We start from the raw sequence: 16358 nt of genomic DNA, 5'->3' as shown, positions 1-16358 counted from the left end.
ATGGAGCCAACATAACTCCAAAGGAAATCATTGAGCCTCATTTTGGTGCTGGGAGTGTATCCGTCTAGCAGTACATCTCCCACCCGACCGTCAACAGTCAGCTGCGGTCGCCCTTTACTCCCCGCCACATGTCGAGCTGCAGCGTCGGAACCATCACCGAAGCCGCCGCGAGGCGCCACCACAACACCCGTGCGGCGAAGCATCCCACTCGCACCGCCCAACTGCGGCCAACAGGTGCCGCTGGCTCCAAAGAACAGTCGCGGCTGTTCCGCCCCGCAGTCCCAGTGGCGTTGCGCGCGGCACTCGCACGGCGGAGTGGTCGGTGCGCCACGCAGCCGCACTGCAACGCATGTCGGCGAAGCGGTCGAGGCCCACAGCCCCCGCAGCAACGCAACGTGCAATCGGCAACAACACCGCCACATTATCGCAATTTTTATTTACTCAAGTGGCCTCTCTGTTTGCCCTATCCCTGACAATAAAAATAAGTGCACGCCTTCACAGAAGGAGGGGTGGGAAAAACGAAGGCACGATCTCACCGTCCCGCCGCGGGCCAACGCTCTCCCCTACCCACCGCCATCGCCGCACAGGAGACCGCTGTCACATCGCAGAGGAAGCACCACAATGTGCACCGCAAAATCGTGCACTGAACGATGGGCGAGACGCGGCCAGGCATCGCCCCGCTCCATTTTCCCACCCTCAGGTCTTGCGTGCCCGCAAAAAGAAGCAAACAGAATCAGAGTGCGCACAAACCCAGTAAACACCCTCACTCGATGAAGCACAGTCCTCGCATGGAGTGGCATTTGAACACACCAGCAATAGCAGGCCGCATGCAATTTCCCTGCCAACCCTGCAAAGAGACACAACAACTCTGCGGAGTAAAAGTGACAGCCCCTCGGTGCTGCCCGCGGTTCACATGGCAGGACAAACTACACGCACGCATGGTTCCGGATCCCTCGCCGCTTGAGTGCACATCAACAGAACAGGTAAAAAACACGTGCGCACAAGACGGCATTTAATCACACAAAATCATCAGCCCTCTGGCTCAGCCGGCCGCCTCAACGTGGTGCCAGGGTCTAGTACTCTTACTAGAGAGGAAGATAAGTGCCTGCTGTCCATGCTTCAAACCCGATAAGTACTTGTTACTTAGTTTTACGGAGCGGAAGGGCACATGATGCAGCCATTTGTAATGGCTTCCCGCAGGGTAAGGTTATCCTTGCTGCTGTATTCCATCGTACGCTCACCAGAGCTGCACAATTGAGGTGTAGTTACTACGACTGGTAATAGCAGAAAAAAGTCGTCAGCCTGTTTTGTTCGATGGCTTTAGAGAGCAATCCCACACAGTCCAATCGAAGTGACACGCCGGACAGAATGTTGTCAGTTAATAATAAATAAACAAGTAATTGCACCAACGCAAAAAAAAAACAGCTGAATTTCGATTTGCACCCCACTTCTGGGCAACAGTGGCGTGAGAGTGTGTACGTGTGCAAGACCCTTCGTGGGACGGTGCTGCCCAATCCCTCCATGCCCTGGCACAAAAGGGGCAACGGAAAAAGGAAGAGCACACTCTCCAGAAAAGGAGCGACGGTTGGGCAGTCAACCCCCGTTCCTTCCCACACGACACCCACATATGTGCACTCCACCTCAAATACGTACCTCCCTGGACGCCGCATACATGACGTGTGGTTTCGTTACCCGCAATGCGTTTTTCCTCCTGCAAACATCAAAAACGATGGCCATGGCACAGCTCCACTCAGGGGAAGCACAATCGGGGCAGACACGGGCGGAAAGCAGAGATCATACAAAGAAAATAATAAAAGGTAATAACTCCTCCAATCCACGGATCCGTGCGGTGTTTATCCCTCTTCTTTTGAGTGAAACCTCCTCAACAGAACAAATGCAACAGACACATGTGCAGCACAATATCCTCCTCTGTCCTGCGTTCCATCCTACTCCCCATGAGTGCAACGGCGGTGGTGCCTGCGTTACGTCCGGGATGACTGCAAATATCAGGCACCATGCTGTGGAGAGTGGACGCTTGACGAACGTGGCCGCATTAGCGTCTCACAGGAAATAACATCAAAAAGAAAAAACATCTGCGACTCAAACTACCCGTGTGAGGCCGTAATGAGGCGAACACTGAGACACGTGTGGAGCAACGTAAAAAAGAAAAGGAGAGAGGGAAGAAATAATGAAACAATCCACAGAAATACATCGGTATATATATACATACACAAAGTAATACACCATTCCGCACAATTCTTCGTTCCTTCACTTGTTGTTTGTTCTACACAACATCAGAAGTACAAAAAGCGACAGGCATGCCCTCCCACACAGTCATCGTGGGACAGGGGAGAGTCACTGCAGGCACCCGCACAAGAATAGAAACAATGCACAAGAAAACAGCAACAACGCGGTTGCAGAGACCGATGGGTGACTGTGGTGCGCAGCAGCAGCAGCCCCACGCCCTCCCTCATCGACAAGCAACGCACACGTCCTAATTTCATTTAGTGAAAGCCACAAAGGAAAGTCTTCGGTTTTTTATCCCTAATTTTTTTTTCAAATTCGATGACCCGCAAAGCAGCCGCCATCGCAGAACACGCCCTCATTACTGAGTAAAAATCGGAATAAGAACCCCGGCCCCGGAGAAAGCGTGCAACACACACCCGTGACACAGACGCCCCGGGCTAGCGCGATACCTCGATAATCCGTTGTTGCCAAAATCGATAGAGTAAAAACAACTCAACCAACCAAGCATTCTATAAGTAATAATGATAAATATATATATATTGCCAAAAGCGTCTACGTTATACCGCATCCGTGAGGATCTTCTTACCTTCTCGCCACGTGGAGGTACTGTTTGGGCAGACACCTTCCAACTCGAGAAGAAACTGCGCCAACTTTCTTGAGCAGCACAAATTCAGTACTTCTCCGGCGTGAAACAATCAACCTTGCATCCTGCATTGGATGCGCGGTCGAGCAGGCTCAAGGCGTCTGAGCGGGTGTCACCGGCCATGGGCTGCAACAACACCGCAGGTGGTCGGTACGACGACGCAACGGTGGTGCCTGAGGCGTACGACGATGACGTCGTGTCATGGGGATTCTGCGTCTCTTCGTCGCCATGCTCGTCATCGCGCAGCAGCGCCTCCAGCACACCACGCCGCGGCTCGCGCAGCTCCTGCCAGTGGCGGTCCTCCGCATACCACACAACGACGCCGTACACAGTGACCGCAAACACCACAGTGGTCAGCAGCAGCGCGATCGCCGCGTACGCCCTCGCACCGCCGTCGCTCGGCGCAATGTGGTTGGCCGCGCTCACCAGACACAGCACCCCAAGCAGCACAAAGCCCGCCGTCTGCATCACCGTCAGGAAGACCGAGCGCATCATTTTAGTGAAGGCAACCACGCCCGCACCCGCAAGCAGCACAGCCGCCATGCAGAAGTACTGGACGTGGCAGTCTCCCACGGGCGGGTGCACAGCCGCAATCAGGCACACCACACACAGCACCAACAGCTGGAACACGCACCAGTACACGTGGCTGCCCCTCATGTTCGTCAGCATGCCGCCGTACATCCGCTGCTGCGCCGCGGGGTGCCAATACCCGACGGGGTACAGCAGGCGCTCGTGCAGCGGCTTCCTCGAAAACTGCCAGTACCTCGTGAAGCTCGCGCCCGTGTGGCGGGCAATAAAGCAGCACACGCCAGCAGGGAACGCCACACCGTACAGCACGCCAACGACGCCGATCACGCGGTGCCACACGCGGGAGCCGTGCATCGCCAGTGCGAGCACGGAGCCGAAGAAGATGCCGAGGTGCATCGCGTGCGCCACGACGTACGTCAGGCTCGGGAAGCGCATCGCCGCCCACGCACCGCGCAGCGCTCCACCGCCCATCACGTACAGCACGGCACCGTTCAGCAGCGACACGTTCTGCACAACGATCCGCACGCCGTCTCGCGCCATCCACGGCACGTAGAGCACCGGACTCACGCCGTCCAGCACAACGTGGCGCAGCGTCACCTCGCTCGCACCGGCAGGCACAACGAACACCGACCGCACCGTCACGCCCTCGCGGACGAACACACTCGACGCAGTGCCCACAGCGGGCGGCAGCGCGGGGGCGCCCACAGGCACGCATGCCTCGCCGTACCCGCCGCTGCCGCACGCGCAAAAGCACACACCGTTCCTCATGCTCGCAGACGCCGTCCCGGGCGCGTAGCAGTGCGTGTCCCTGTCGCAGGCGTCGCACCCAGCAACGTCGATGCTCCCAGCGTCGCCAAAACCAGCCGCTGCGTACTCCTCCGCCGTCGACAGGACACGTCCACCGGCGTCGTTGCACGCCACCCTCAAATGCGCCCCAGCCGAGAGCGCCAGGCTCAGCGACAGCATCCGCGGCAGCAGCGCTCGGTTGCGCACAAAGCTCAGCGTGCTCCCAGCAGCGGTCACGGCTCCAGCGGCGTAGAGCATCTCCCTCGAGACGCCGTCGTGCACGTTGCCCTTCGCCAGCAGCATCGACCCGCCACCCAGGCCCACCGTCGAATAAAACGCCACCGCGTAGCCCCCCGTCGACAAGAATTCGCTCCGCAAAAACGCCACAGCGGAGCCCGACACGCTCACAGCCCCACGCACACACACCGCGTGCTTGCACAGCAGGAAGTCGCTGTCAACAAACGCCACCACGGAGCCGCCACTCGCCGCAACACCGCCCTCCACCGACACGCACAGCCCCAGCGCCGTCTGCACCGACAGCCCGTCCACGTACAGCGCACCGCGCGACGACAGCGCCACGCCGCCAAAAACCAACACGCCAACAGCGTCGCCGAACACAGCAACCACCTGCGTGCGCGCAATGGTCAGCACGCTCCCAGTCAGATTCACGTTGTGCAACACAAGGCACGCGGAGGCGTCGCCAAGGCCGTAGGCGCCGCGGTACGCAACACGCTTCTCTGCAATCAGCACCGAGTCCACCACAGTGACGCGCGAGCCCGGCGGGTATCGGTTCGACACCAGCACGCCGCCGCCGGAGCGCGACTCAAGACCGCTGATCAACACATCGGCGCGCTCGCCAGCAGGCGGGTCGGACCGCCACCCAACAACGTACAGGCTCGCTCCGTCCACAAACGTGCAGTTCGCCAGCGTCACGTTGCGCACGCTCCCCGACATCGAAGCCACGTCCACCACGACATCCGCCGCAAAGGTCACGCCAACGTAGCACGCCACCGACGTCCCGAAGCCGGCGCTCACCTCCTCATCCACGTGCACGTCACGCACGCACAAGTCGGCGCCGTCGGTGCTCGGTGGCTCGGCGACAGCGACGGGCAGGCACGCATCGCCATGGCCGTCCTCAGCGCACGTGCAGGCGCAGCCATCACTCGAGGCCGTCGTCGTGTAAGCGGGGAAGCACGACGCCGCGAGAGTGCATGGGTCGCTGCAGGTCAGGATGGTGGCGTTGTACACGGACGGGATGCTGTATTTCGCCCCCTCCTCGCCGTTCACAGTGTTGCACGCGGCCACAATCGCTCCGTTTGTGAGATCGCGGGACCTTTTGGGTATCCGCAGCACTGTCGGCGTGACCGTGCTGGACATGAGTTGGTTGCCGGACACAGACACCATGGAGTCGCGGAGACTCACCGTTGGGCTTATGTAGGCAAAGGCTTCCGATGGGGATTCACGGCAGAGGTTGCCGCTCAACTGCAGCCAGGAGTTGTAGTAGATTTGGAAACTGGATCCTAGGAGAAACACAGCCAAGCCTCCCCGCATCTCGTTGCCCTGAAACACAACCGCTGACTGAGACTCCACACGTGAGGCCCAAAAAAGTAGCATGAAGTACTTTAACCCTCCCACCACAACGTTGCCTCGGATCACCACGGCAGAGTCGTTCAGTACACTCAGCGATGAGGACCGTCTAGACCCTTCAAGATGTATCAGCGTACCGTTGCCGCCGGCCATATGAAACGTGTTGCCTATCACCGCAAACACGGAGTGCCACGACACCCTCAGCGCAGATCCCACAACGTAAATGGCGCTTGACGATGCCGTCACGGTGTGAAACACATTGCCACTGAACACCACCGCGGAGTCGTTGCTGATCGCCAGCTCATTCATCGCGACACACGACGGGCTGCCAATGTCCAAGCCCGACCGACAGATCAGCCTCGTGACCGTAAAGCGGTTCCCGCTGACCGTGATGTTCGTGTGCGGTGGAAACACACCCTCCGGGCTGAGCAGCGCGTCACTAAATGTGTTGCCGGTGACGACGATGTTCAGCGACCCCACAGCGGCATGTGCGTTGCCCAACAGCACCAGCACGGCGCCGTCCCTCCAAGTGCATCCATCGAACGTGACGTTCGCCACGTCGCCCATCATCGCCCCTATCAGCACCGTCAGGCTCATGCCGCCCCCGCTGAACGTCACGTTGCGGTAGCACAGCCACGACAGCCCGCCGCCCACGGCCTGCGCAACCTCGGGGTACACCATGTGGCTGATGCACTCACCAACCGGCGGCGGTGGCGGCGTGGGTGTTGCTGGCAGCGGCGGCGGCGGTGGCGGTGGCGGGCCAGCAGGCACAGGCGCCGGGACGCACTCATCGCCGTGCCCTCCAGCAGCGCACTGGCACTTGCAGCCAATGACCGCCGTCGTCAGCGCGGCGAAGCAGTCGCCGTCCTTCGTGCACTCCCCGCACGCGGCAACCGCCGTCACGTTGGTGATGCCGTGGAGCGCCAGTTCAGCCGCCGTCGTCACCTTCCGTCCCGCGACCGTCAGGCACCCAGCAACGAACCGGTAGCCGGTTTCAGTCCGCGATAGCAGAGGCCCCGACAACCCCGTCAAGCCCATCTTGCAGCCCGTCAGCGTCACCACACTGCTGCCGTCGATGTTCACAAAAGCGGACTCAGTGTCACATAACATCGCTCCCAAACCCACGTCGTTGTCACGCCAATCCAACCAGCTTGACTCCTGGACGGTCCACGAGTCGTCTGCAAAGATGGCGTAGCACACAGAGCCGCTGTTCCCCACCACGCGCAACACACTGTGATCCAACACGCTGAAGTCTTGGTACTGAAGCAGGAAGCTTGTTCCGGAGGACATTGCATTGTTGAGCAGTGCAAAAACAGAGTGATCACTCACAATGAGCATGGCCACGTGGAACAGGTGTGTGTATCCATCGAAGCTGCAGTACCGCGTGTACAGCGAGCTGCCACGCACCAGCGTCAAAGTCCCGGTCGAGTAAAAACCAAACAAACCGTAACTCAATGCATTCGCCTTGACGTTGCCGAGCAACAAAGAGGAAGCACTCAACAAGACTTCCCGCAGCACCACCACGCTCAGCTTGTTAATCCCATTTTCCAAAGTCTGGACTGCGGAAGACTGCACCGCATCAATCTCCGTGATGGCGATGTCGCAGTGCTGCGGAAGGGCACCCATAAAAACAACGACGGAGGACCGCATCACCGTCCGGCCCACGCGGATCAGGACACCAGCTGACTCGGCCGCCTCAGCACCCCCAACAAACTGCAGCGCGGCTCCCTCACGGAATGTGCACCCGGTGAGCGTGATGTTGATGGGGAGATGCAGCGGCATACTGTCGAAAAAAAACTTCAGCACAGCACCCACGCCGCTGAATGTCACGCCCACGTAGCAGTGGTGCGTCTTCCACATGTTCAGCGTGAGGCTCGTCAGCGTCTGGTTCACCACGCAGCTCGTGTCGCCGTCAACGGCTCTCTCCGCCACGGGCGGCACAACCGTGTCGGGCACCTCGAAGGGAAGACACGACGCGCCATGCCATCCGTCCTTGCAGCTGCACGAGCACGAGCCGCGCTCCACCGACTCCGTCCCGGGCAGGTAGCACGCCGCGTCTTCGTTGCACGTGCCACACCTAAACACCACCACTTCCCCAGGAAACACACCGGCGTACGACAGCTCCTCACCGCCCTGCAGGTTGCACCCAACGACCAACCGCGCGGGTGACGCCACGACAATGCTCGACAGAGCCAGATCAGCAAAGGAATAACTATCGTCCACCTGACGGTTGTGTGCAAGCGCCACGGTGGTGCCTCTGCCCGACAGACGAATTTTGTGCTGGGAATACGGAATAGTTAATACCGAAGCTGCGCTCACGTTGTTGCCCGTCACACGCCACTGCGCACCACCCTGGAAAGTCACAGAGCCAGACAAATACAACAGCGCAGAATTCAAACCCCCCGCTCTGCCAATAAAGGTGCAGTCCGCCACTCTCAGCAGCCCCGAAGAGCCCACGGCAGTATCCTCAAAAAGACAAATGCCAATGGCCGCGCTCATCGTGTTGTTCTCAACGTCAAGGTAGCCACCGTTCTTCACATCAACAGCGTAAACATAAACGGCTGATCCCATACCCTCATCCTTCTCCGTTGTGCCCAGCGTATTTCCCTTCACAATGATCCCGCCACCATCAACAAAAACATCATTGGTAAAGTAAACCGCGTAACTACTCCCTTCGATGCGGTTGTCGAGTAGCAGCAGCGTCAAATTCTCACTGGGGTAAAAATTCAAAAACAAAATGGCGTGGCTCCACGTCGTCACAATTGCACTGCCCACCACCAGTATCTGGGAACTCGCGCCAAAATCACCCCTAAACTCCAACGCACCAGAATCCAGCAACGAAGACGTCATGTTCACGTGCACGCGCGCACCACTCCCCTTGACCGACAGGCCCATGAGGACGCACTGCAGCAGCGTGACGTTGAGTGTCTGCTCTGGTGCGTCAAAACGCGACAGGTCCAGCACGATCGCGGCGGTGAAGGTCACGTTGACAAAGCACAGACCACGCACACCGGGATCAGGATCATCCACGGAGCTGATGCTGCCACCGTGCACGCAGCGGACCTCCGTGTCGTCCGCATCGGGGAGCGGGAGCGGTCCAAGGCCGTCCGGAACCGCAGCTGGCAGACACGTGTCGCCGTGGCCGCCAGCAGCGCACACACACTCACAGCCGCTGATGCTGCTCGTCCTCGCTGCAAAGCACACGGCGTCCACCGTGCAAACGCCACAGTCCAACACCGTCACAGGTGCTCCAATATTCAGGTCGTACTGGTAATCCGTCACAGGAGAGCCCCTTGCCTCGTTGCACATGCCGTAGATGATCGGGCGCGAGTCGGATGGTTATGACCAATCGTTTGTCATGTGTGCTTGAGTCGACGAGTACGAGCCGTGCGTGAGTTTGTTGTCAAGTATCGACCACACACTCCGATCGCGGAAAGCCACGCCGTAGTAGTTATTCACGTGCACGACGTAGGCCGTGCGAAACTCGTTGCCGCGGTGCACCAGCCAGCTGCCGCCGGTCACAGTCAACGTGGCTGCCATGAGCATGGCAAAGCTGAGACGGAAAGCGTTGGACACGATCTGCAGCACGCTGCCGCCAGCCACCGCTACATCCCTGAACCCACACGCGCCCTTGTAGTATTCGGTGCTCGGCACACTCCACGAGCTGTTCTGTATGGAGAACACGGAGCCGCCGCTGACACGCAGGTCCGACGCAAGACCGTGCATCACTTGCGTCCGCGACACGACAGCACAGTTGTCCATGTAAAAGACGCTGGACAGGTCGGCGACAAGGCTGCGCTCCACGAGGATCGCAGCGCACGAGGCACCGCCACACGCCAGCATCGACCGTGTCACGAAAAACCGCGCCGACAGAAGCCGGACACCGTCCAGGACAAGCGCGGAGCCGTACCGGTATCCCGCACGGCCATGGGTCGTCGGCACGTACCGCGACCCGCCAACCGTCGCGCGCAGCGTTGAGTTCGCCAGCAGCACACTCGAGTTCGGCGGCATCGCGCCATGCAGCACGACCGTTCCCTCCAGCGACGTCACATTCGTCATGTTGACGAGGGCGTGAGGCATCGAGAGCGCCGTGCTCTCGCTGAGGCCGCCAATCCGCAGCTGTGCGCCACCCGCAAGCACGCAGTGGCGCAGCGTCACGTTCAGCGCGTCAGCGAACGCGTCCATCAAGCGCAGGTCCACCGTCACAGTCATCGGCCCTCTGAACACCACCGAGTCGAAGCACGCCGTCGCCCGCCCGCCGCCAACCGTCACCGACTCCGTCAGCGTCACGCCACTCGCGCAGTCCCGCGAACTACCACCGGCCCTCGCAGCCGGCACGTCGAACGGCAGGCACGCCTCGCCCACCGCCCACACGTCGTGCAGGTCCAGCCACCCGCCAGCACCCACCGTCCCACCGTCCCACCGTCGCAGCGCACCAGCGAGGACGCGGCAGACCCCTCGACGCCCACGAAGCGCAGCACCGAGTCGGACACCGCGAGGCGCTCGCCAAGCGCAAGGCCGCCGCCGCTGCTCACAACAGAGACGTTCGTCACGGAGAACACCGAGTGACTCCGCAGACTGAGACGCGACGAGGACGCCACACGCATCGCGGAAGCGGTCGGACCGCCCGACGCCTCCAGCGACACGCCGTCAAGCACCACCGCGCTCGACAGCAGGTCCACGCCGCCGCCAACGTGCACCGCAGACCCGCCCGCGTGCAACGACCTCAGCACAGTGTTGCTCACACGCAGCTGCGTCTGCAACAGCGACGTCGCGTGCAGCACAAGCGGCGACGCCACCGCGTCCGTCAGCCCGCTCAGCTGCGAGTAGCGCATCGGTCCCGCCGTCACCATCGTCGAGTCGCGGACCGTCACGTTCGTGTGTGCCGGCAGGTTGTGCACAAACAAAAGCGAGCAGTAGCCGCCGGACAGCCCGCTCACGCTCACCTCCAGGCTCCGGTCACTCGCAGGCTCGCCGCTGTAGCCCCGCACGTAGAGCTGCGCACCGCCGTCGCACACGCAGTTCCTCAATTCAATGCGCAGTACGCCGGGAAGCATCGCCGGTACGTCGAACACCACAGCCACGCCGTTCGTGATGGACACGCCGTCCATCAGCACCGTGTCCACGGCGTGGCCAACCGTGATGGCTCTGTCCACCGTGCCGCCCCGCAGTCGCAACACCACCGCATGCACCGCGGGCATCCACGCAGCAGCAGAAGCCAGCACCAACACCACAAACAGCACCGCACGCACAGCCGCAATGGCCCTGTGCCGCTCGCGGTGCCGGCTGCGCGGACACGCACCCACCGCAGACCGCATCCTCCAACCCACACAGGTATCAACAAAGCTTTCTTAGTCTATCGCTCTCGCCCAGTCGACCGTAACTCCTGCTTCGCAAATCCCTTTCCCACAAATGGCGAATCCAGTGACACAATTCCGCCAGATCGTTAACCCACTACTGCTAATCCTAATACTGCAAGTAACCCCTAATAGCTTGAAACGATATTTGCACTGGTCAAACCAAACTACCTCCGTCTGCTCGGTCGGAGAAGAAAAAGACAGAAACAACAGTCACTAAACACAGTGGCACGCAGAAGCATCCGGCCACAGAAAATCCCCACCAAAGCGCAGCCACCGACACAAAAAAGCACAGACGCAACCACGCAGTGACGCCATCGCCCTCCCACCGCCCACGCAGTCCCGCACAGCCACCATGCAGTGTGGTGGGATCCCGGCGAAAAGATGCATGACCATTGCCGCCGCTCCTGTTACCCAATGGCCACATCACAGAGCAGTCCCGATGCAGTGAAAAACACACAAAACAGCCGAGACGGACCCACGTGGCGGCGTTGCAACCGCCAGCCATCGAGCGTGTCAAAGAATAAAGTGTTGACGCGGAAGAGGAGTGGAGGATTCGCCAGTTGCCAGCAGTCAAAGCGTCGTTTCTCGCTCACGTGGGTCGGCATTGCACAACAAGCAGCGGCACCATACGCGCAGACGGCATTACACACAGAAGGGATGAAGAAGCACGGCGGCAGAACTCAGTCACAGAAAACAAGAGCCCAAATCAATTGCACAGTCCGATTGGCTCGCAGCCGTCCGGATGGTGGTCGCCGCCGCTGCCGCGCGGTGCGTGTGTCCGCAGAAAACTGCAATGATGAAGAAAGGGGAAAGAGACGCAGTGCGGTCCTCGTCCATCTAGGTTGGTTGTGGCAACAACGACGCCATCCCTCCAGATTGCCTGCGGCAGCGCCTGTCGCCGTCAGCAGCGGTCGGTGCCTTCCCTCTCCCACTGGGGCGCCACTCCACCAAAGCCGTCGCTCGTCGACTCCCCCACCGACACAACGAGGGAGCAACAGCAAGAGATGCGACACGTGCGACGAGCACGCAGCCACCGTGACCAAGAAAGGGAAGCTGCGCAGCGCAAGCAAAATGAAAATACAATAAGTACTCCATCATTTCAATAGGACGTGGAGGCGCCGCAACCCACACAAAAAACGCAAAGCCGTGCAGTGGCCGTTTCTTCTTTGGCATTGACTACTCTCAAATAACTCCCATGGCCGCACGCCAGCCACCATCGTCGAGCACATCCGCCCAATGAGTAGGGATGTGAAGAAGTGCCCCGGCCCCAGGAGAGGGCGCTGCAGTGGAGGGCGTGAAACACACAATTGTTACGCATCCTCCACGGTCAATCGCGGTGTCTCAATCATCCGTTTTTGCCAATAATCAGTAAAATAACAGGCCCGAATAATCTTCTGGGCCGCTGGCCGGATCCTAAAATTATCTATATAAACCAAACAGGATAGGGAAAAAAAGAGGATTAATGGAGAGGCATTTAATTGCCTCAATGTTTTCTTCTGATTAAATATATATATAAATTCTTTTGAGCGCTAAAGTGACCTTTTGTACTCAGCTAGGATCTAGAATGCTATTGCTTACGAAGTGGCAGTCTTTTTGGTCCTCCAGCCACAATCCCCCGCCGCGTGGTGGGAATCAAAGGGGTGTGGGTGGAATGGCAAAATAAAAATAAAATTATCTAGCCGCCACCGGTTCCCTGATGTCCTTAAAGTCGTGGCATTCCCAAAATTCATAATAAAAAAGTGTGTCGTAAAAAAATTGTATTCGTTTTATCAGGATACATAAAGTAAGTTGGCCAGCTCTCCCGCGATCATTCTCTTCACAAGCTCCTAGAAAAAATTATATGGAGAGATATAAATACAAAAATAAGCATCAATAAAAATAAAGTAACTTTTTGATACTCATACCCACACCGATATCGCTATACATTGATCGATGCTTATCTTCTTGTTTATATGGATACATCCCTTCTCCCCCTTACAAATTGGCAGATTGCTTGGTTTCTTGGTTTATTGAATTGCTACTTTATTGGCTGTATATTTATATAGATAGGTATATAGTTGTCGATATTAATATCTATTCAGCGCTGTTTATATATATCGCTACTATTCCTCGTGCCTGCTCAAACAAATAAGTAGACTCACACGCCAGCCGCCATCGCAGAGCACGTCCGCCCAATGATCGGAGATCTAAAAGAAAGCCCCGGAACCCGAAGTGGGAGCCGCAGCGGAGTAAATGCAGAATTGCCTCTTCGCACGGTTCAAACCGGCCGGTTCTCACAATGTCCGGTCGATGCCGTGGTGCGCCGTGCGGTGGCGGGTCAGTCAGGCATTGCTGTGGCACTCAAACCCGCATGCTGGACGGCGAAACTCAGCCGGTGGTGATCCCATTGGTCTGTCGTCGCGGGGCAACGTGCGCCTTCTCGGCGGCCTGACCCCTCTGCTGTCGTGAAATCGGCGACAGCGTGACGTTCACCAACGAATGTGTGTGCTTGCCATTTTAGGCATACGGTGCGCTCTTTCTTGGTGGCATTCTCCTGCGCGGAGACGGGGTTTCTGTGTGGGTTTGATGTTCTTCATGCGGAGATTCGAGCCTTGCAGCGCGTGGTTATTTAACCTCCATTTTTAGTGTCCTGGTTTTCTTTCTGTCGGGTGCTTTTGCCGGGTGTGGGTGTTCAACCCCCGGCATTGCCCGCCTGCCCGTCACATCAAGGGCGTTTACAAAGTGCTTCCCTCTTCGGTGCCGACCGTGGCTCTGTGCTGGAGCGTTCGTGTGCTCGTATGCGGGATAGTGGTCGCGCCTTCGCTTAAGCCCTCAATTCGCACTGTACATGCATCCGAACGGGGTGCATGCCGTCAGACCGCCATATCCCTGGCAACGCCTCCTATTTGTCGGGGGAACTCTTGCTTGTGGAAGTGCCGAATATAAAACACGATTCCGGCTTGCCTTTCGTGCGACGCCGCGCGGAAACTGCATGAAATTGACTTCGGCCTGGGCTGTGCGGTCTGCAGCGGAGGTGCGGTCGGTGTGCCGTCCCTCGCTCTCGTCCTCGCTCAAGTGGCGGGTGGTGGTTCCAGTGGGATTTCTGGCGGTTCCGACTCATCGGGAAAGCTGAATTCCCGCAGCGCCTGGGAGAACGCGTCATGCCCTGGGCGTCAACCATGTGCGCCACAACACCAGTGCAGCAGCCGCAGTGCCTTCCGCACACCGGGCAGTCTGCCGGGCGTCGGATCGTGGCGGGCTGGGTCCAGCGGGAGGAGAAGGCGTTTCCGTGCAAAGTTCTTTGCGTGCCTGCTGTGCGGCATCCGCGCCGCACCAACGGCATGTGCGTGGGATGGCGGGTTGCAGTGGTCGTAGCAGCCATCCGTATTGTGTGCAAAACTCCGCTGCGGAGGCGGGCCAGTGCAGCCTCTACCCCACGAGTGAGGGTGGCGTCCGTGCGCGTGGGTTCCCGGTCGCCTATTACGGTGGAGCGGCGAGCTTCTGGCTTGAGCTGTCGGGCACGAATAATACTTTAGGCCAATGCGACGATGCCGGTGATCCATGTGCCTGTCAGCTGTGTGAAGTCGGACGCCTCCTTGGCTTATGCATCACATGCTTCGTTCTCGGATACGTCGCAGTGGCCAGAGACAAGCTGCATCCGTGTGCGCTACTCAGTGCTGCTGGCGAGAAAAAAGGGTACATCCACAATGTGAGTCGCCAGGCGATGCAGAACCGTCGACGTGTGCTCGCGTGCTTCCACGATTCGACGAGAAGGCGCATAAACGCACGCTGCCGTGGAAATAGCCTCGGTGAATATTGTACTCTCCGAGCTAACGCCGCACTCCTCTGTGTCTGCTGTGGTGCATGGACTTTGCAAAGCCGGAGGGAAATTTAAAAAAAAAAAGAAGAATTCCTTGTGCAGGCATCCCTCGTACCAGCGTGGCCAATCCGCGAGAATATTCCTTGCCTGTGGAATGCGGTGTGCCAAGTAAATCAAAGGCCGCGCCGTGAAGGGATGTGCAAATTGCCGGAATTGGCCGCCACACCTCCTGCACACACAAAAACTTGCAGGCCGTAACGGGCAACAAGTCCCAATGCCGCGTCATCCAAGGCTCCCACGCTCCACGCGCACACATGAGGAATCCTGCCATGGCAGTGGTGCGCTCGAGGATAAGTGTGGAACGTGATAGTTATGGCTTTGTCCGTCACTTCCACCGCTAAAAAGACAACAATCACCCTGTGAACTCGCCACAACGAAACAAGCCGGAATTACGACAATGCATCGTGCCTCAATACATAATCCCGCTCAAAGAAGTTCCTGGAAACCCGGAGCCCTGCTGCTCCTCTGTCGCCGCCTTGCTCCTGCAAAAATTAATGCCCCCTGCATGTAAATCCGCGGTAAGGCAATGCCGCAATTCACCACTAACAATGGGCGGCTCGTTGGATCCCTCTTCCATTGCACAAAATGAGCGTTGAGTTCCTCGCACGCAACACCATGAAATTACAGTCCGATACAGCACAAAATCAGCAGTAACAAGAGCGACAACTCAATACCCTTCCACACAGTCATCGTGGAACGGGAAAAACTCCTGAAAGCTCCCGCTCAAAATGAAAACAAATCGATAGAAACAACGACCAACAACACTGTGCTTTTGACGATGGCTGGCTGTGGGGCGCAGCAAATCCGTGGCTCCGCACCCTCCGTCATCAACCAACACCGCATAATTAATAACTCCAAGTGTTACACGTCACATGCCGGCGTGATCAATTTTGCCGATCGCACTCAATGCACGGTCGAGCAGGCTCAAGACGTCTGAGCGGATGTCACCGGCCATGGGCTGCAACAACACCGCAGGTGGTCGGTACGACGACGCAACGGTGGTGCCTGAGGCGTACGACGATGACGTCGTGTCGTGGGGATTCTGCGTCCCTTCGTCGCCATGCTCGTCATCGCGCAGCAGCGCCTCCAGCACACCACGCCGCGGCTCGCGCAGCTCCTGCCAGTGGCGGTCCTCCGCGTACCACACAACAACGCTGTACACAGTGACCGCAAACAGCACAGCCGTCAGCAGCAGCACGATAGCCGCGTACGCCCTCGCTCCGCCGTCGCTCGGCACAAGATGGTTGGCCGCGCTCACCAGACACAGCACCCCAAGAAGCACAAGGCTCGCCGTCTGCATCACCGTCAGGAAGACCGAGCGCATCATGTTCGTGAAGGCAACCACGCC

General features: G+C 58.5%; 1 protein-coding gene, 1 non-coding gene and 1 pseudogene across 2 annotated transcripts, besides 5 other annotated features; all 3 read right to left on the bottom strand.

The window, feature by feature from the left end:
- Window positions 1–3604: a sequence feature (heterozygous, non-Esmeraldo-like haplotype).
- Window positions 1036–1291: a mobile genetic element.
- Tc00.1047053506903.50 lies at window positions 2918–11110 on the bottom strand (annotated as a pseudogene).
- Window positions 3605–16358: a sequence feature (areas not merged during assembly with more than two copies in the genome that could not be assigned to a particular haplotype).
- Window positions 6494–6550: a microsatellite.
- On the bottom strand, window positions 11709–11779 carry Tc00.1047053506903.20. Its single transcript, XR_008255417.1, has one exon. It is a non-coding gene; the product is annotated as a C/D small nucleolar RNA (snoRNA), TB8C3C3 (small nucleolar RNA).
- Window positions 12537–12979: a mobile genetic element.
- On the bottom strand, window positions 15879–16358 carry Tc00.1047053506903.10 (dispersed gene family protein 1 (DGF-1), putative; the record flags this gene model as incomplete). Its single annotated transcript, XM_803473.1, has 1 exon — window positions 15879–16358. A coding segment is annotated over one exon (480 nt), but the record flags the coding sequence as incomplete, so codon positions are not given.

This window comes from Trypanosoma cruzi, genomic scaffold (assembly GCF_000209065.1).
Source record: "Trypanosoma cruzi strain CL Brener 1047053516787 genomic scaffold, whole genome shotgun sequence".
In the NCBI taxonomy this organism is placed as follows: Eukaryota; Euglenozoa; class Kinetoplastea; order Trypanosomatida; family Trypanosomatidae; genus Trypanosoma; species Trypanosoma cruzi.
This window is presented reverse-complemented; position numbering and strand designations above follow the sequence as displayed.